Source organism: Dryobates pubescens, chromosome 1 (assembly GCF_014839835.1).
Source record: "Dryobates pubescens isolate bDryPub1 chromosome 1, bDryPub1.pri, whole genome shotgun sequence".
Classification (NCBI taxonomy): domain Eukaryota; kingdom Metazoa; phylum Chordata; class Aves; order Piciformes; family Picidae; genus Dryobates; species Dryobates pubescens.
Genome location: NC_071612.1, coordinates 6,915,917 through 6,935,769, shown reverse-complemented (window position 1 = coordinate 6,935,769; position 19,853 = coordinate 6,915,917). Strand labels below are relative to the sequence as shown.

Here is a 19,853-nt window from a genome sequence, read left to right as displayed (position 1 = left end):
AGCCTTTGTTCTTCCATCCCTGTGGAATTTAATGTGCACCATTTATTTTTCTTGTTATACTGAGTCCAAGCCTTTGCTCTTCCATAAATGTACTTTTCTTGTGACCTATGTTTGCACTAGGGATAGAAATGCAGCCTTAGTTCCCCATCCCAAGGATCTTAGTGGTGTTGGCAATAGTTGTTCATGCAATAGCTGCAAGAAACTCTTTGGTAGCCACTTGGCTCCTTCCAGCTTGTTCCCCAAGTCTGTACCCAGCCCCCACATAGACACTGGTCCAAGGGTTGACTTGTGCCATTGCTAACACCTCACTGGCTGTTTGCACCACTCCATCTCTGACTCCCCATCCCAGAGGAGATCCAGCCCTTCTTTGGAGCCTGTTGAACTTGAGTCCTGGCTGTTCTCTCATGCATGCAGTCACTATGATTTGTGTGGTACAGCTGCCGGGACTGTCTTAATGCAGTTCTGTACTTATCAAAGGCAATCATCAGTATGGGAGGCTTTTTGGCTTCTTGGCTGCTGCTTCTGTCAGTAGTTCCTATTAACACTAATGGAAATCATACTCTGGCATCAGCAGCACAACACCCCCTGCCTGGTGCTCTGCTGTCTGACAGCGTGATGCTGCAGGATTCACAAGAATGGGATTGTGGAGGTAATTCCTTCTGTGTCACACAGATTTTACTGTGAGGAGTCTTGCTATCCCTTCATGCATACTGTGCCAGCTTAATGTTCTGTTATTTTCTTTCTTGAGGAGAGCCCAAAAAGCTGAAGAGCATCATGTGTGTTAATGCTGGTTCTGCAGGCACCAAGAATAAGAGAAGAAAAGTCTTGCTTCTTTTGAACTCCAGCCTTTGACATGGCGCTTTAGAAGGTTTCTCTGTGGCCCTCTGTAGCTACAGGGAATGTTGATCTCTCTTCAGCAGCACAGCAGCAGCCGCTGAGCAGGAAAAGCAGCCTGCGTCACCCATTCAGATATCAGCCCATAGGCAAGAGGATTTGTGCAGAGCCTTAGCAGCTAATTTGTATACAGGCTTAGCAGCTACCAAACCAATTCAGAAGCCTCCTTGGTCTTCCAAACAGGCTGGTGGGTGCCTTGCTCTTACTGACTCACGTTGGCTAGACATGAGTCTGGATTGCTTGAGATAAGCACCTTCATTCTATCCTACACTTAGTGCATACATCTGTTGGCTGTTAGCCTGCAGCGTGGCAAAGGCATCTTTCTGTGCTGGTTTTATAGCTTTCTGATGCTATCTTACAAAGTTTTTTTACTTTTTTTGTTGTAGCTGGATGAATTTGGATTCATTTTTGCTTGCTTAAATCTCATTTCTGTGAAAATTGTCTAAGGAGTTAATCACATGGCTCAACAAAAATAGTGCATGGCTTGAAAAGAAGTGATCTGGAAGATTAAAGAAACAAAAAGTTATTTTTGACCCCTAAACTTAGGAGGAGCTTAGGTGTGCCCCAGGAGAAATGGGAGAAAGAAGTGAAATTGGAAGAAAGACAGTAACCTGAAAGAGTGACCTGAGCCAAACAGTTCTGTGTTTGGACTTGGGGAGGTTTGCCAGGGGGTACATACTCCTGAGGAAGACTTTGGCTTTTGAGTCAGTGAGGGGAAAGATATCTTCTCCAGTACTGGAGCTCGCCCTTTGCTTCCCAACAGGCAGTGATGCTGAAGTTCTCAGTTTCCTCCTCCCTGGCTTTTCATTCTGAGAGTTCTTGTGGGGGAAATTTGTTGCTAACTTTGGTTTGCCACAGCGTGCATAATCTCTGGCTTTATGAGCCTGCAGCCAGGATTCTGGCTGGAACCTGGCAGCTTTCTCTGCTGTGTGGGTCAAGCCAAGTGCTGAAGCCTGGCTGGAAATGAATTGGAGACAGAACAAAGTTTCATACTGCTTTGTCCTTGTCTTCTCAGTGTGGGCAGGGTAGTTGCCCACTCAAGTAACTGAAGACTCTGAAGTTTGGAAACTGTTTTAAAGGAGTGGCTGAACACAAACCAGCACTGGCATCATTGAAAACACTGCCAGTGGGAAACCAGTGCTGCACTGCAGGGTAGAGGTTTCTGCATGTGCCTTTGCCAGAGCTTTCCTTTCATGCACACCCTAGCCTTGCCCAGCTTTCTGCAAAAAACCTTCTTGGTCACAGCTCAGCTTGGTTCCTTCTGTTCTACGTGGTTTGGAGGCCATACCAGATGAGCTGCCTGAGCTGATCAAGCTACTGTGGTGATTCTTGCAGTGCTTGCCTTTACCTGTGCACCCCGAGGGCTCCCCCCTCTCTCCCCACGTGGCAGCATGCCTCCCCCCTCACCCAGCTGCCGGGGAAGCTTATCCCGAGGGATGTGAAGGCATTTGTGGTGGAGACAGCCATCACTCAGGGCCGCCTCCTCCTGAGCAGGCTGTGTGGGCCACTTTGGCAACACGTCCCAGGGCCGTGTGCCTAGGGAGAGGCGATGGCTGGCAGTGCCGGTGCCTGCCCATCGCTTAGCACCAGCAGCCAAACTCCCAGTTCCTCTCATTCAAATGTTTTGGGGCATTTTCAGGTAAAAGAGTAGGTTCCTAGATCCTCAATTCTGCAGCTTTTATTTAAGCAGTATTTCAGATGAGTATTTTTCTGTACAATTTCCACAGGTAACAGTTCTCTCTGATTCTTTGGCGTAGGCTGAGTCTTCTAATAGGAATGTTTGAGTTTAAAATAAAAAGAGTTAAAAAAGCAATCTCTGCTGTAGGCTGAGGTGAGCTGGAGTTGCTGGAACTGTGTGTGCATGTACAGTACAGCGTGGGATCTGTTTCGTGGTGTTAAGTACACAGGGTCTTCTGCTCCAGCTGCCACTGAGCTTTGGGATCTGCCACCAGTGCAGACCTGCTTCCAGGACACAGCCTGTTCCTCATGCTTGCCTGAAGGAGGAAAATGAGAGCAGTGACTCAATACATTGTGCTCACTTTGGGAGCTTACTTTTCCACTTTCTGTAGTTTTGACTCTTAAGGTTTCAATGACCTCGTCCAGGGCTTCTGAGAGCAAGAAGTGAAGCTCCAGTATGGAGAATGCTGTAGGCAAGTTTTGTCACAGCTGCCTTTTACAAAGAACAATTTGATTTTGTCTTTTCCTCTTTCTGTGTGCCCACGTGTTTTCTGCTCCCACAGAAACTCCTCTGAAATTATATGCTTCAGATCTGCAGTAGCTGTGTTGCTTTACGTGGGGGTTTCAATTTGTACTCTTGATGTGCAGACAAACTCATTACCAGATACAGTAACATGCAGTTCTTCCCTCTTGCCCTTTAGGATTGTGCTCCACTAGATGTGCACATCTTGCTTTCCTCCCTGGGCTTTTTCAGCCAGCAAGAAGGAGGACACAGAACTGTTGGAGCGAGTCCAGAGGAGGGCCACAAAGATGATCAAAGGACTGGAACACCTCTGCTATGAGGACAGGCTGAGGGAGCTGGGGTTGTTCAGCTCAGACAAGACTCCGGAGGGACCTTACAGCTGCCTTCCAATACCTGAAGATATACTACAGGAAGGCTGGAGAAGGACTTCTCATGAGGGTGTCCAGCAATAGGACAAGGAGGAATTGTTTGAAGCTGAAGGAGAGCAGAGTTAGACTGAATCTTAGGAAAAAGTTCTTCAGTACAAGGGTGGTGAGACTCTGGAATAGCCTGCCCAGGAAGGCTGTGGTGTTCAAGGCTAGGTTGGATAAGGCCTTGAGCAGCCAAGTCTACTGTCTCTTCTCCCAGGCAACCAGTACCAGAACAAGAGGGCACAGTCTCAGGCTGCGTCAGGGGAGGTTTAGGCTGGAGGTTAGGAGGAAGTTTTACACAGAGAGAGTGATTGCCCACTGGAATGGGCTGCCTGAGGAGGTGGTGGGGTCGCTGTCGTTGGGGGTGTTCAGGGCGAGGCTTGACAGGATGCTTGGTTCCATGGTTTAGTTGATTGGGTAGTGTTGGATGATAGGTTGGACACGATGATCTCGAAGGTCTCTTCCAACCTTGTTTATTCTATTCTATTCTATTCTATTCTATTCTATTCTATTCTATTCTATTCTATTCTATTCTATTCTATTCTATTCTATTCTACTCTACTTGAGAGTTGTCCTTGCCGGTGGATGGAGTAGATGATCAGTGAGGTCCCTTCCAACCTAAGCTATTCTATGATTCTCTCTTGGAGGCATATCAGACTACACAAAGGAAAAACAAAACCAAAAAAAGCAGGAGAAAAGGTAGCAATGTACACAGCAGATGAAACCACAAGAACTGGCACCGCCAGATGCAAACTGAAACTTCAGCAAAAGGGATGAACCCCAGCCCAGAAACTAGGGGAGAAACAAAAAATCTGGATCAGGAAACTTTACAAGCTATAGAGTATATTACAAGTCCCATAAACCCTGGGCAACCCCTTTCCTGTCACACAGGGAGCTTGCTAGTACTGTTTCTGTCTCCAGGCTGGCTTGCAGATGTGTGCTGGGGAGGCAGGTTGAACTGGGCCATGTCTGACTGCATTTGCTCTCTCTGCCAGGGAGCCAGCAGAAGATGGTTTTGTAGTTGGGTCCTGCTGCATGGGGCCGGGTGACTGGTTCTGGGTCACAGTGGGCAGCTTTGGGGGATGTTGTTTAGCTCTAATTGGACTTGGCAGGAAGTGAAAGGCAAAAGACATTGAGTATTCCAGCTGGAGGCACCAAGAGCAGGGGTAGTCACTCAGGAAGCTAGGATGTCCCTGTTGCTCCTGCCAGATGCCCCCAGGGGTGGTTTCAAGCACACGTTGGGGATGCCATTGTTTATTTCACTCTACCAGTGGGTTTTACTGTGGGGAAGGTCCAAGTGCCCTGTGTTGCCTGGACAACTCACCCTGGAGATCCCTCTCTTTCCAGTGATTCCTCAGCAGATCTCTCTGCATTGCAAGGCTCAGACTGATCACTGCAGCCTCCAGAGCCATCATCCAGCAAATGGCCTTTCTCTTGAAAATCATGCAAGGAGCTAATTGTCCTCTTTGCAGATGCCAGCGTGGGGCCTGCACACGCTCCATGTGCACCATAGTGAACATGATTTCCCTAGCTACATTTCATTTATATTTACAGGCAAAACTGAGAAAAGGCCACTGCTTCCTCCAGCCTCCCCTGCTGAGTGAAAATGCTCTGGACCTGGAAATCTGAGCACTTGCTTGAACTAAACCAACCTTGGTTGGTATGTCCCCTTGAGGCTGTAACCCTGCCTTTGTGCTGCAAGATTTACCTCTCTCATTTTCACCCTCCTGGCAAAAACTGGGTCCAAAGACTAAGGCTGTGGAAAGAAATTCAATAATTTTAACAGTGCCTTTGCTTAAAATAAACAATAACAAATCACCTCAGTGGAACAATGTTATAGTAAATGGTGCTCCCTAATGCCTGTGAGGGAGCAGCCACTCATTCTCAGCTATTTCAGGTACATACCAGTCACCACGCAGAGGTCTATTCCCTTTTCTCTGCCTGGCAGTGGGGATGGAAAGTTGTTGAAATGTTCTGTTTTCTTGTAGTAGTTTGCTGCCTCAGAACAAACTACCTTTTACCAAACTTTTAATTCCAGCTCCAAACAACATGCCCCTGTAAAATCTGAGATTACTCACTTTAGCAGGAAATGTGAGGAGGAGGAGGAGGTGCACTACAGTTTCACACCTTTTCTCTCTTGCTTTTCCATCTAGAAACAAGTTCTGTTCTGGCTTGACTGATTGATTGAACCTTTTTCAAGTGCTGTCTGAAGGAGACAGCTTTATCTTTTACTGGATCAGAGAAGTGTTTGGCTCTTAAACAAATGTTGTTAAAATCTGGGGTGTTTTCTTGCATTTTGTTTGTTTGCTGGAGAAATCACAGCACATGCACAGAGTAAGGGAAAATTTCAAACCTGACAAGTTGTACTTAGCCAGAACCCTGGTCAGATCTCTTGATAGGCTCCTTTGAAAATGTGCTTTTTCTTTTTGGAAAAGAAGTATTGCTCAAACCTGTGTGTCCCTCCCCTTCCACCCCTGCAGCCCAGCTTCATTTTGTTTTAGGCAGCAGCCCTCTGCCTTGGGGGGTCGGTGGTTCCTCCAGCTCTTGAGTATCATAGTCAGGGTTGGAAGGGACCACAAGGATCATCTAGTTCCAACCCCCCTGCCATGGGCAGGGACACCTCACACTAGATCAGGCTGGATCTGCATCATCCAGCCTGGTCTTAAACACCTCCAGGGTCGGCACCCCAACCACCTCCCTGGACAACCCATTCCAGGGCTTCACCACTCTCATGGTGAAGAACTTCCTCCTCACGTCCAGCCTGAATCTCCCCACCTCCAGCTTCATTCCATTCCCCCTAGTCCTATCACTACCTGATATCCTGAGAAGTCCCTCCCCAGCCTTCTTGTTAGGCCCCTTTCAGATACTGGATGGCCACAATTAGGTCACCTTGGAGCCTTCTCTTCTCCAGACTGAACAGCCCCAACTCTTTCAGTCTGTCCTCACAGGAGAGGTGCTCCAGCCCTCTGCTCATCCTCGTGGCCCTTCCAGCACATCCGTATCCCTCTTGTAATAGGGCTGATGGGTTTGTGCAGGATGCCTACAGCAGGGCTCAATGCTTCATCCATCTCCAACTGGAAGCTTCTCTCCATTTATCGCTTAACACTCACCAAAAATATTCCCTATGCTGGTATTTTTTTTTCCAGACCCAAAGTGACACTTTCACAGAGGCTGAGACACACCAGGAGCCTTTGAGTTTCCATTCATTTGTCTGTCATTTCTGCTCAGCAATAACTGTTTTTAAAATAGCTTGTGGCATGGAGGAGAATCAAGAGTTTAATGATGAAGATAGTACAAAAATGACTCCAGTGATGGGAGATGTACGTTACATTTTTCTTTTCAATAAAGGGACAAGACTGGGGATTTTGTTTGGAGATCTGAAGTGTCAGTAGGGGTTCTTCAGCTCTGGTTGTTTAATGTTTTCAAGTCAGCAGGAGCTGCTGTATACGTTAACCAGGAAGGGCGATTAGCTGCTGTGGTATGTAAGGTCTCCCTGGAGTGGGAACATCAGGATGGAAATAGTTCAGAGAGTGATTTAAAAGGCTCTTTCTAAAAGTAGCTTGCTTTTCTTCCCGGATAGCTCACCATCCTAGTCTGAGAGACTCTCAGTCTTTTCATGCATGTAGCCAGTTCTGGAGAGCAGTGAAGTGCTGTTATTCTCTTTTCACAAGCAGGAAACACAGCACAAAACAGCAGACAGTTGGGTTGTTTGAGACCAAGGACCTGCCTGGGTCCTGGGACACCATCCTCCTCTACTGAAGACTCATCAGCATGGACCAGCCTTGTCTTCCCACCCCATCCCTCAGCCACTTTTAGCATTTAGTATGTTTATGAATAATTAGATGTCCTTACATTGTGTTTGGACCATGCCTAACCTCTAAAGTAGTCCAAGAATTGAGATGCTTGGGACCTCAAAGATCATAGAATCAATAAGGTTGGAAAAGACCTCAAAGATCATCAAGTCCAACCTGTCACCCAAGACCTCATGACTACTCAACCATGGCACCAAGTGTCACATCCAGTCCCTTTTTGAACACCTCCAGGGACGGTGACTCCACCACCTCCCTGGGCAGCGCATTCCAATGGCTAACAACTCTCTCTGTGAAGAACTTTCTCCTCCCCTCGAGCCTAAACTTCCCCTGGCACAGTTTGTCTTGTCAGCAGTGTGGGTTACCAATCTTCTGAGTACTGTACTGTCCAAATAACACTGACCAGGGTGGTGGGAAAAGGTTTTCCACTGTTACTTTGTAGGAGCGGCTGAGGAGATGTCTCTGGTCAAAGGGATGCTGGCCACATTGATCATCTGAGTCAAACCATGCAGTCTTTATACAGTTCTTTCTTTTGGGTACCTGGGCATCATTTGTGAATGTACTTTTGTAGCACTTGTAGGAGATTTTGCACAACCCCTTTTTATTATTAAATAAATAGAGTATCAACTATCTATTGCAGATGATTGACCTGAGAAATTTCACATGCCAGTCTCTGTGACTGAGCAGGAGGCTTAGGGCTTTGTGGTCACTGGGTAATAGATGTGCAGCATCCATACCCCAAACTGACTTTTCTACTCTCCTTGTCAATAAGGCTGTAAAATATCTAAGTTCTGGAAGCTGACCCCAGAATATTATGAAAGGAAAGGAATATTAATGCCAGTAAGCCAATGTGTCCCTGAATTCTCCAAGGGACCATGGAAAGGACCACATGTGCCCTTCTTCCCTATGTGGAAAGTCAGAGGAGTTAATAGTATCTCTTGTTTGTAGAGTGGTTAACCCAGCCTTAGTCCTTGGATAACCCATGATGTTCTTCAGCTCCACACCATGCCTTTCCACTGTGCAGCATGCCATGGTCTTGAGGCACAAAAGTATGGGAGGTAAGGTCTTGGAAGCTGTGTTTTGTCAACACTCACAAGCTTCAGGAGACCATGTGTTGTTTTCCATCCACAAGAAAAAGAGAAGGAATGAAAATGTTACTTCCAAGACTGGCTGCAGGGCTGAAGATGATGAGCAAGATCTCTCACTCATTTTTGCTAGTTTAAGGGTTTTTTTGAGGTTTCAGAGCAGCAATGGACTGTACCTACCATACATACTACACTGCTGGAGTAAAAGGGCAGACCAAGTCATTTGTATTACATTTCTAGAGGGCTCCTACACCAGTCAAAGCAAACACAACTTCACCTGCACCTCTGACCAAGACCCTTGCTAGCAGAATTTTCTGGAGAAGGTTTGTAAGTGGTTGTGTTATTTTTCCCTCAAGATTCAGAGTTAACCAGAGGGGGACTGGAGGGAGCAAAGAAAGTGTTTGGGCTGGAGAGAGGAGGAGGAGACAAGCCAGCTGCAGCATCTAGCCTGGAGGAGGCCTCAAGGAAATAAAGGAATTTGCCTCCTGCCTTTGGGGCACCCAGTGTTGGAGGACTTTGCATGTCACCCTGCCCATCCTAGGCAGCCTCCATTCTATTTGCCTCCTGGTTTTATTTGCTAACTGTACTTCTGCTGGTATTTTTATGGGTTTGGTTTTTTTGTGTTTTATTAACAGAACAGCCACACTTTTACCACAGGCAGCAGGATGCTGTGCTTTCTGCTGAAAGCTGCCAGATCATGATGATGTGTTTTATGCAGCAGAGCTCACCAGGCATGGCTCTTGTCACAGCAGAAGTCACCAGGGAGGTTTCTTAGAGCAGCACTTGCCCCCTGAGCCCATGCTCAGTCACTGGCCCAGTATTTCATCATTGCTATTTCTTGCTTATATTTTGTGCTGGCTTCTCCATTCTGAGATCAAAGTCCTGTCTTTATTGATCAATAAAAAAATAGGGGCGTGTATCTGTTAGATCATATAGAGAAAAACACCCAGCAGGGCTGGGTTGGTCTGTGGCATCTATTGCAAACTCACTCTGCTGATGGCTTGCTTAGGTAAAATAAGATCATAGTTGGGAGAAGTCCCAGTTTTTCTGTGCTTTTGTCAGGTGGCTCCATCTTGGGGTTATTTGCTTGCACACTAGCTGCAGAGGAGGAACCAGCCAGGAGAAAAGAGAGACAATCAGGAGATGGAAACTTGTGGATAGGAGCAGAAGTTCCTGCAGCTGCCAGGGCTGCATTTTTCAGTAAGTGTGTTTGATCTTAATAGAAAAGGGGAGCCTTTGCAAGGGGAGATGCAGATTGCCATACGTGCACATGATGGCCACACCTGGTACAAAGGTAGCAAGTGAAGCAGGCACAGTGGCAAGGTATCTTTTGATGTGCCTACATCTAAACTTGCCTTGTGGTGGCAGGTTGCAGAAGGAAATTGTAGCTTGGAAAGCACGCAGGAGAAGGTTGTCATGGCAAAGGCCCAGTCCCAAATCATGGTTTTACCTTCCTCTTTTACCATTGTGCATCACTGTGTCAGAAAATAGGAGCATCTGTAGTATTTTAGGTCTTTTATGTATGTCAGAGAAGTGCACCTAGCTGGCAGAGAGAATCATAGAAAAGAGATGCACTTGGGGATTGAGAGGACAAAAAGAACATCCATGTATTTCAAAGAGAGCATCTCTGAGCCTGTGCTTTGTCTTTTCTGATAAACCTTCTACTGGATGTAGTCTGGAGCAGTGGAAAGGAGAGATCTGCTCTGCTTGATCTAGAAACTCTGTGACTGCAGCTGATCTAACCAAAGGGTTTGATGTTTTACTTTCCTGTTTCTTATCCAGCACTTGAACCTCTTTAAAAAAGAAATGGCCCATCAAGTGCCAAAATCATTCAGCATTCACTGTTCATGCTGCAAAGCTGCTGGAGTTTGCTTGTAATAACAGAGACATTAGAAGTCCTGGCAAGGATTGGAGCTGATGCTGTGGTAGTGCTCTGGCTGGGTGGTAGCTCTGCAGCTGGGCGGAGAAGAGGGTTTCCTTTCATATGCCGGCAGCTCTGGTGGGTTTTCTCCCCCCTGTGGTTGTGTTGCTGAAGCAGATAATGACCATTAGATTGGGAAATACTGTTCTTGGATTGTTGGCTTCCTGGGCAAGAGGTTGGTTCAGTCTCTGAGCTGCAAATCGGTGCGGGGCTGCTGTGTAAGCTCCCAGGGGCTGTTTGTGTTGCTTGTGCCTGCACCCAGTCTGGCCCAGGCAAGTGTTGCTCCTTGGAGGGTCCCTCTTGCTCTGACCCATCCCCAATATTGCAGTGGGCTGAGCAAGCAGAGCATGAGCTGCTGCCTGCAGAAAGGGTTGTGTGTGCCCTTCTCTGTCCCATATGTGTAAACCCAGGCACAGTGATGGCACAGTTGTGCGGTTTTTTCTGCAGCAAATCATCTGGGGACCTCTTCTGAGGGAGGAGAAGGGGTCAGCAGGGCTGGTGGCTGGTGCTGTACAAAAAGGATGAGCATGACTGAAGAGAGTGTGGGCAGTGTGGATGCACCAAAGCCTGTAAATCACGGGCAGAGCCAGGAGGCAACAAATCAAGTGCCCATGAAGAGGGAATTGTACAGACAGTGGTGGATCAGTGGGTGTGTGCACAGTGATCCACGTGTGGGCAGACTGTGAGCGCTGGCTCGGTATTCCTGACAGATCTATTGTGGCTATCAGAAACCAAAGCACAAGGAGCTCTCTATGGCAGCAAATTTTAAACCTCTCTGAAACAACCAGAAAATACACTGCTGGGTAGCTGGGAAAGGTTCCTGGCAGTTAATACTGATCACTTATGTTAGCAGGGTAAAGCCAGCAGTGTTCAGCTGTCTGCAGCACAGCCGCCTTTGCCCACAAGAGATTGCAATGAAACCCCCCAGTGTCACCTCCACTGTGGTACTCTCCCTACTGAGGGGAAAGCAGCATCAGTGCAAGGAGAATCTGATGTGTTTTCCCAGTGCAAAATAACCTGAAGTTGGTTTTGTTTTTTTTCTAGTCTCATGCCTGTTGCTGGGGCTTCTGGCCTCTCCCTGGAGGCCAGCACTCAGCTGCTCTGGTACCTCTTTCTCTCCTTCCCACATTATTCATGTTATGGCTGGTTTTCAGACTGTGGAAGCAGTGATGATGAGGGATGCTTGTTAGAATGGTCTAGCTTCTTCCTAAATCACCTGATGCTGAGGAGTAATAAAGTATTTATTAGATGTTACAAAACCAAACCTGGAACAACAGCAGAGTGAGCAGTTAAATGCTGCTCCTTGGCAGTGGCTCCTGCACAGCAGGTGCCCTAAGGAGCTCTGTGTTGCTCTTGGTCATGTGCTGTAAGATGGTCTCTCTAGAGAAAAGGCAGAGGTGCTTCCCCTGGGAATTACCTGGGGTCCCCAGCTTAACCAATTCCTTTGAGGCATGGATGACACTCATGGGCTGAACCATCAGGGACTGCTGTGTAGCACTTTGGTGCATCCTCACATTCTGGCTGCAAGGCAGACCCTTCCGGTGGGATGCATGGGTGCAAGAGCATCCAGTCCTCAGTCAGAGGTGTTGAAGCATGGCAGTAAAAGGGATTGCATCTCCACCATAGGGGTGCCTTTTGCTTGAAAACTTCCTTGTACAGAGTTCAGATCTGACTGCTATTCCAGCAGCTGTCACATTGATGGATATGGCTTTGTTAGCTGGTTTGAGTGTATGTGTGCACAGCTGTGGATGAGTTATTCTGTGGCCTGTCACTGACAAATCAGTGTTTAGCTCTAAAATGTTTGGCAGCCTGCAACCTAGGATGGCCTCTCCTTGTAAGTCTTCTGTTGGCTATGGTATGGCCATAGTGTAATGCAGGTTGCAAAGAACTTCTGGGGGTCTCTGGTCCTGCTTTTAAAACAGGGCTCCCTCCAAAACCAGATGATGTCATGCATTCAGGCTGTGAAAACTTGCAAGGTTGGAGTTGCTACAGCCTCTCTGGGCCCCTGTCTCAGTGCTGGACCACCCTCATTGCAATATTGTGCAAAAATGCATAAGAAACTCTCCTGTCTAGTGGCTTTCAAGGCATGTAATCTGTGGCTCTTGGACACCGAATGCTGTTGATGTGCATCATAGAAAGCTTGGAAAGACAACTGTCCTGTGAATGCAAGTCATCTTGTTTTCTTAACACATTCAGCTTTGAAAGTTTGCTTGAAAAGAGAGAAGATCTGCACAAGTTGTTCTATTTCTTGGAAGTTCGACACGTGTAAGTCTGGGACCCTGCTTCGAGGCCACCCACGGTACGGTGTGGGGTACATAACCCAAATCCACCTAACGTTGTGTTGTGTGAGGTAGGCCCTAAGCTATCAGCTGTGCTTACTCCAGCGTGCTCAGACACAGCAAAGCATTCTGGAGAGAGGATGGGGTAGTGAGGCACGTTGCCATGTGTAACTTTTTTTCAGGGACCATTTCTGCGGCGAGCAGCTGCTCTTTGCAGTGCTCACGTTCCCCGCATGTAGGCGAAGTGGAGTGGAGACAATGTGCGGAGTTGGTGCCAGGTGTTTGCTGGCTGGAACGGCTCCCGAGAATGTGCCACGGCTCTGTGTGCCCAGGTTTGCATTTGGCTCTGGGTCAGATGGAATGTGTGCAAAAATAACACTCAAAAAGAAAGCTGCTGGTGAGCATTTGTCCTGAGGAGGTTGGTGTGACATTTGCTGAGATTCGCCTCAAGCAACTTCAAGAAACTGACTCCATGATTTGCTTGTGACTGTGCTGGAGACGTGGCACATGCCAGAGCTTGTTCCAGCCTGTTTCTGAGGTTGCTACATTGTGCTGGGCATGCAGGTTCTTTATTTTATTCTTTTATTTTTAAGACCAAGAAGTTAGGAAGCTAATGGATGCCCAGATCTAGGCACTGGTGTGCTGTTCCCCATAATTTAGTCCATCATGGCAATGACCTCTCACTGACAGGCTTCTTATAAAAAGCCGTGCAGTCCACTGGGGATACCAGCCCAAAACTCTCTGGGTGCCCTGCCTGATACCTGTGCCAGGAGTTCATTATCCCTGACTTGGTTACACTTTTAATTTGCCTGTGTGTATCTGGGGTGACTTAAGTATTTGCATGCCTCAGACACATAGAGGCTGTGAAATACCCTGCTGCAAAAACACACCACAATATTAACTGGTGAGAGTTCACCTGGGTCCAGAGCCCCTGTATGGAGCAGGTCCAGAGGAGGCCACAAAATTGATCAGAGGGCTGGAGCACCTCTGCTATGTAGAAAAGCTGAGGGTTGGGGTTGTTCAGCCTGGAGAGGGGAAGGCTCCAGGGAGACCTTATGGCAGCATTTCAGCACTTAAAGGGGCCTGTAAGAAAGATGGAGACAGATTGTTTTTAGCAGAGGCTGTTGTGGCGGGACAGGATGTCATGTTTTTAAATTGAAAGATGGTAGATTTAGGATAGGGATAAGGAACAAATTTTTTACATTTGGAGTGGTGACACACTGGCACAGGTTGCCCAGAGAGGTGGCAGTATTCCTCATCCCTGTAAACACTCAAGGTCAGGTTAGATGGAGCTTTGTTTGAGCAGCCTGATCTACTTGAAGGTGTCGCTGCTTACTGCAGGGTGGGTTTGGCTAGATGATCCTTAAAAATCCCTTCCAACCCAAAGCATTCTGTGATTCTCTTCAAGCAGGGTGTTCTGCAGTCTGTGTGGAATGCTGTTATTTCTTTAACAGCTCTCATGCACTGAAAGCAGTTGTAGGCAAAAGCAGTAAGGACTGGGAAAGCGAGGGAAGGTAAATAAAGTAAACCTCTTCCATTCACCACAGTACTCCTGCTTATTCCCATGTCTCCACTTCTCTCCTGTGCAATGGCTGCTGGATTTGTACTTGTATCAGGGCAGGGAGCCTCTGCCCCACCATTCTTACGTGCAAGAGGCCTGCAACCCCACAGGGTTTCACCTGTTGGCAGAGCCGGTGAAAGGCTGTGCTATTGTACTGGTGTGTTTTGAAGGGGAAGTGGTTTTGTAAGCACACTACTGAAGGTAGCTGAGAATTGGCTTGTAGTGGCTCCTTAGTGGCCTTTTTGGATCTGCAGAAGCTGTTGGTTTGCTTTATCTAGCTGATCACTGGTGCCTCTAAGAGCAAGAGATAAATTAATGCTCCTGCCTTTAAAGCACTGAAATTCTCAGGTGAGCATCCAGGGTCTGTGCTCTTCTGGGCCCATGGATGGGTTGGGCTGGATGTTAGGAAGAAATTCTTCACAGAAAGAGTGATTGCCCATTGGAATGTGCTGCCCAGGGAGGTGGTGGAGTCACCATCATTGGAGGTGTTTAGGAAGAGACTGGATGGGGCGCTTGGTTCCATGGTTTAGTTGATTAGATAGTGTTGGATGATAGGTTGGGCTTGATGATCTCGGAGGTCTTTTCCAACCTGGTCTGTTCCTATTCTATTCTATTCATTGCTTGGCCCTGCTTTGAAATATGACATGGGGGCTGAGGCTGCTCCCCTGCCTCTGCCAGGGAGGTGGTGCCTCCTGGCTGCCTGCTAGGTTCTTCTGGGGTTTGGCAGCAATGCCCTTGGCACCTGACAGGGAGGGATGAGACATAAAACAGGAGACGGAACATGCCGGACAGATTTCATTGACTGATGGGTCTGACCACCCTCTGCTTCCCAGCTGGTGCTGACTTTCTGCTGCTGTGCTGCAGAAGCTAAATTTGAAATGAATGCAGTTTAATTTCAGCTCAAATTGACTGCTTTCTCACTAATGTCCATGACAGTGGCACAGGCACAGATCAATACACCAGTGCTGTTTCACGGTCTGGTGGGGATGGAAGACAAAGGCTTCTGTTAGCCAGGGCCTGGGCTGTGCTGCAGCCTGGTGTGATAAGAGGGGATTGCCTTTTTCCTGGATGGGGAAAACACGTAGAGCTTGGGGGCGAGGAGAAGGCAGCTGACACTCTGGTAGAGACAGATCTGATGATTCATTTCCACAGTGCCCAGGAGCTTGCGTGTCAGCTGCGTATTGGGAGCTTCTAGGAATTTCAAGAAGCATCACTCATTTTGAAGGTGGCCCATTCAATTCTGAGGAAGGAATAGAAAATATTGCTGCTAGATGGCATTATAGGAATTGAACAAGCAAGGGAGGTTGTCCTGAGAGATAACCTGGAAAGAAATATAATGAAAAATGCCACACACATTTAAAAAAGCCTAAATTAAAAGCCTCTTGGCTCAGATTATCAGTGCTCTTAGCATGTCTTTTCTTGTGCCTCAACATGCTGATTTCAGTGTTACCTGTAGTTTTCCTGTTTCTTTTCTTGCTTTCTTACAGCCTCTATTTCTCTGTCATTTCACAATGGTTGCTAATGCAAAATCGTTAATACATTTAATTAACATCCTGCTTTTCTCTCCTTCCACCTAATTAAATGCTTAATAAAAACAGACCTAGCGCCTTCCCACAGGTGTCTCCAACCTGACCACTACATTGTCTTTGGCTTCTCTTACTGCTGACCCAGTTTTCTTTGCAGTTCCATCAGGACCTTGCACTAGCTCAGAGAGGTTTGGAGCCTGATTTATGTCTGATGCTGTGTGTATTGCCTAAGAGCTCATGATATTTAAGGTGCTACTGGCAAACTGCACAAAGGGGTTTAGGTGCCTGATATGGCAGATGGACTCTTAGAGCCAAAAATTAGATCCTGCCAACCTTAAAGCCAGGAGGTTTCAGCAGTGTTTTTCCACAGGGCTCTGTGCAGGTGGTGCCTAGGACTGAGGGGGGTCTTATTAGAGAGACAGTCCTTGCTCCAGCCCTGTGATGCTAAGCCTTGATGTACATGTCAGACTCTGAAGTGTGGGGTGCCGTTTTGGGGGTGGGAATGAGCTGTCTTTCCAGGGATGGCAAAAGCTGTTCCATGTTTTCTGAAGTCTTTCTTTATGTCACTTTGATGAACACCTCTCCATAAGCATGAGGATAAACTAATCCCAGATTATCACATCAAATTGGCATTGCTCACTAACCCTCCTCAGCATGGTGCTGTAGAATTAATTACCAGTATTCATGATGTTCGTTACTGCAGTCCCTGAACACCCCACATGGAGCATCATCCAGATCTAATAATATTTATTGTTGCATTTTTCAAGTGGTCCCTCTCCTGCTTTTTATCACTACCTGTGTTTACCAGTCTTCATTATGCTTTAGTCATTTGGATGTCTGTAGTTTTCAGTACTTTATTCAAAGCTATTTAGACACTTAGAGCCATTAATTTTAGTTTTCTCTTCCATTTTAATGGAAGCTTTCTTCCACTGGCATGTAAGTGAGAAGAAACCACTCTTCTTTAGACCTTTTGGTCACTAGTAAATAGTTGTCCTAATTCTTACTGCTTTTTTTTCCCTTTAAGTTTGAAGCTGTCATATATACATCTTGTGTGTGCCTTTCTCTCCTGTCTAAATTAATTCCTATCCTCAAACCAGAAGCGACCCTGCGGTAAACCAGGCACAACTACATTTAAATCCCTGCAGCCCTTCAACACGAATATTATCTGCATCCTAAGATGTTATGCTGGCAGTGCTGGTACATAAGTTATGTGCCTGCTGTGACTTCGCACTACAAGCTGAAGAAGTGGAGTTTTTAGCTCTATCTGTTTCTAAACTGACAGATAAATTGGCAAACTAACGGCATGTTGTCTTATGAGGCTGGAATAAATCCTTGTACGCTTTCTACTGATGTCATTGTGCCAAAATTAGAGCTGTCTTGCAGGTTATACCAGCTGTATGCTGGACAGAAACTGTTTTGAGCAGCAGAAAGAGCAGAGAAAGTCCTTACTAGAATAAAAAGAATAGATCTGTCCTTGTGTGATTTCTTTGGCATTAAATTCTTTCACCGCTGTTCCTGACTGGTGCTTTGTATGTGACAAGCAAGGAAATAAAAAGTCCCAAGGCCCTGGAGTGCTGATGAGTGTCATCTTCAACAGCCAGCTCTCAAGGCTTCCTGTTTGGTGATAAAACCTCATCTTCTGAAGGGGAGATGCTAAGTGGGGAAGAGATTGCACTGGAACAGTTTTTTCCAAGCATGCAAACAGCAGCTTGCTTTTGACTTAGGTGTATCTGAAGCAGTAAAAGTTGTGTGCATTTTTGTGGTGTCAGATATGTTTAGACATTAAGTTAGAGGTGGTTTTAGGTGCCCACTGGGCAGTCTGATCTAATGGAGGATGTCCTGGCTCTCTGCAGGGGGGTTGAACTAGGTAACCTTTGGAAGTCCCTTCCTACCCAAACTGTTCTGTGATTCTGTGAATCATGATGCTTAAATGAACTTGCCAGGGTGCATGTGTGCACGTACCCACAGGTGGCTTGTTCCTCATCTGTTGCTGCTGTCCCCAAAGGGAAGCGGAAGGCATAAGTACCTCAATCAGATATCACAGAGGAATCAGTGGGGGCTTTTCCCTCATACATAAATCTTTCTTGACTAATTTCTTCCATTTGGCTTGTTTTGCAGATAAGTAAGCAGCAGCTCCAGACAATCAAAGATCGTTTCCAGGCCTTTCTCAATGGAGAAACCCAAATTGTGGCAGATGAAGCATTTATAAACGCCGTCCAGAGCTACTATGAGGTAAGGAGAGACAGTACAATATCCATGTGAATCCCTGTTCTCACCCCTGTTCACAGATGAGGTCTGATTCTAAACAAATGGATTGTCCTTTATGAAATGGCACAAAGCAAAGGCAAGTGCAAGGCCTCTTCTCTCTGGTGTCTGGTACAACACAAAGTTTGTGAGGTTCAGGGTTTGAGCACGCAACCATGTGGCAAGTGTGGCAACCCCTACACCATGGTGTATTTTACAGATTGATTATGGAGCAGATCACCCTTCCTTTAAACTGAAAAATATCTTCCTGATAGGTTTAAGCAGTGTGCTCCAAAAAAAACAGGGAAGATGACACAATTGAAAATAAATGTCACATACTGTATGTATGAAAATTCTCAAGAGAAAACTGGGCAGCACATTCAGTTCTTGCTGAAGCTTTTCCATTGTCTCTAATTGACTGTGGGATTTTCAGCAAGAGCCTTGTCTTTTCTGTTTGGTATGACAAGTCCTGTAAAGCATAGAGGGAAGGAGGAGGATGTATATCTAGAAAACTAGATACCAAGGAACATGAAGCATCATTTGTAATTGTGCAAAAGAATAACTATGCAAATACGTCTGTTTGCACCTCTTTGTATGCAGCCCATAATGCTGCTTTTCATTTCTCAGAAGGAAAGAGCTTCTAGTTTTGAAGGAGATCAGTGTTTGTGATCTGTATGAGAAGTGTTGCTTACCTTTTTGCTAGTCCTTCTGCAAGCCATTTCTCTTGCTCCCTAGAGCTGTTCTGTCATAAAAGGTGAGGATTTTGAATTGCCTACATGAAATATTTCTCTGACAGTGGATTCTAAGAGGGGACCAAAATCAGATATTAAAACTGAAGAGAGTTTTAACTGTATAAAAAATGTGGGCAGCTGCTTCTGTGTAAGGAAAACACAAATTATCTCTGGATTAACTGTAGTAAACCAATCTAGTAGTTACTACTTCATCATTCTCTGTACAGGAAGGAAGCTGAGAGTTACTTACATCTCTTATCAGAAAAGAAATCTCAGTTTATCACAGCTTCACCAAACAGATGCTCTCAAAAAAAGTTTTCAGAATGGCATGAGCTGCATTTTAGGATATCTGTTCCAATAAGATTATTAGGCAGGAAAGTGAAGCTACTTAAAACCAGGCAGAATATAGCCTTGTTTCACTGGTGGGTCTAGCTGAAAGTTTGTCCTGACTAGTTCCAGAAGTTGTATGTATTCTTACCCCAAGTCATCAGATTTACACAGAGCAGTTGATCAGGACTAGATCAGTGCTAGATGTCTGTAAAGCCTGTGTCTTCGGTTCAACTGGACAGTCCATTAGCTCTGTCCTACTTAAAACAGGCCCCAAAAGGCATAATGCATTGCTCTGAGACCTTTAGCATGACTTTCTTTTTCTTCTGTTTAACTGTTGGTATCCTTTAGTTTACAGCCATGTACTTTCAGCTTCTGTGCAGCTGTAGCATGGGTGCATGAGTCTTCCATCTGGAGTGGCTTAAGGTAAAGCCTCACTGCAGAAAGCCTCTGCCCCCTCACAGTGCCTCAGCAGCACTCCCCCTGTCCTCTCTTCTCTGCAGAGTGGTGCCCACCCTTGTTTGAGACATGTTGCAGTCACAGCAGATCCTACTTATCCCAGCTACTCCATATCTCAGGGTTTTGAGCAATTAACCACCCCTTAAATAGATGCTATGTGAAAATTAGCATTTAGGTACTGATTTATAAAGCTGTATGATGGCTTGGAAAATGCTAAAGCTTGACTTTTTGCTCAGCAGAAACTGGCCTTCTCTGTGTAAGACATGACTGGTGTTTCTAAGGGGTCTGCTTAGGAACATTGCAGATTAGGTTGATATCCTGGGGGATGATGGAGAAAGAAGGAGGTAAAGGTGGTGGTGTGGGTCAGGAATGTGTTTGGTCTTGCCCTGAATGTGCTCAGCCACATT

At 46.3% G+C, this 19,853-nt stretch overlaps 1 protein-coding gene across 12 annotated transcripts in view; it reads left to right on the top strand.

The window, feature by feature from the left end:
- CADPS (calcium dependent secretion activator) overlaps window positions 1-19,853 on the top strand; it is a 230,486-nt gene that overhangs the window by 30,576 nt on the left and 180,057 nt on the right. For all 12 annotated transcript variants that reach the window (XM_054160939.1, XM_054161022.1, XM_054161013.1 and 9 more), the window contains exon 2: window positions 17,804-17,917. In XM_054160939.1, the coding sequence (XP_054016914.1) occupies window positions 17,804-17,917 (114 nt within the window). The remainder of the gene's footprint in view (window positions 1-17,803; window positions 17,918-19,853) is intronic.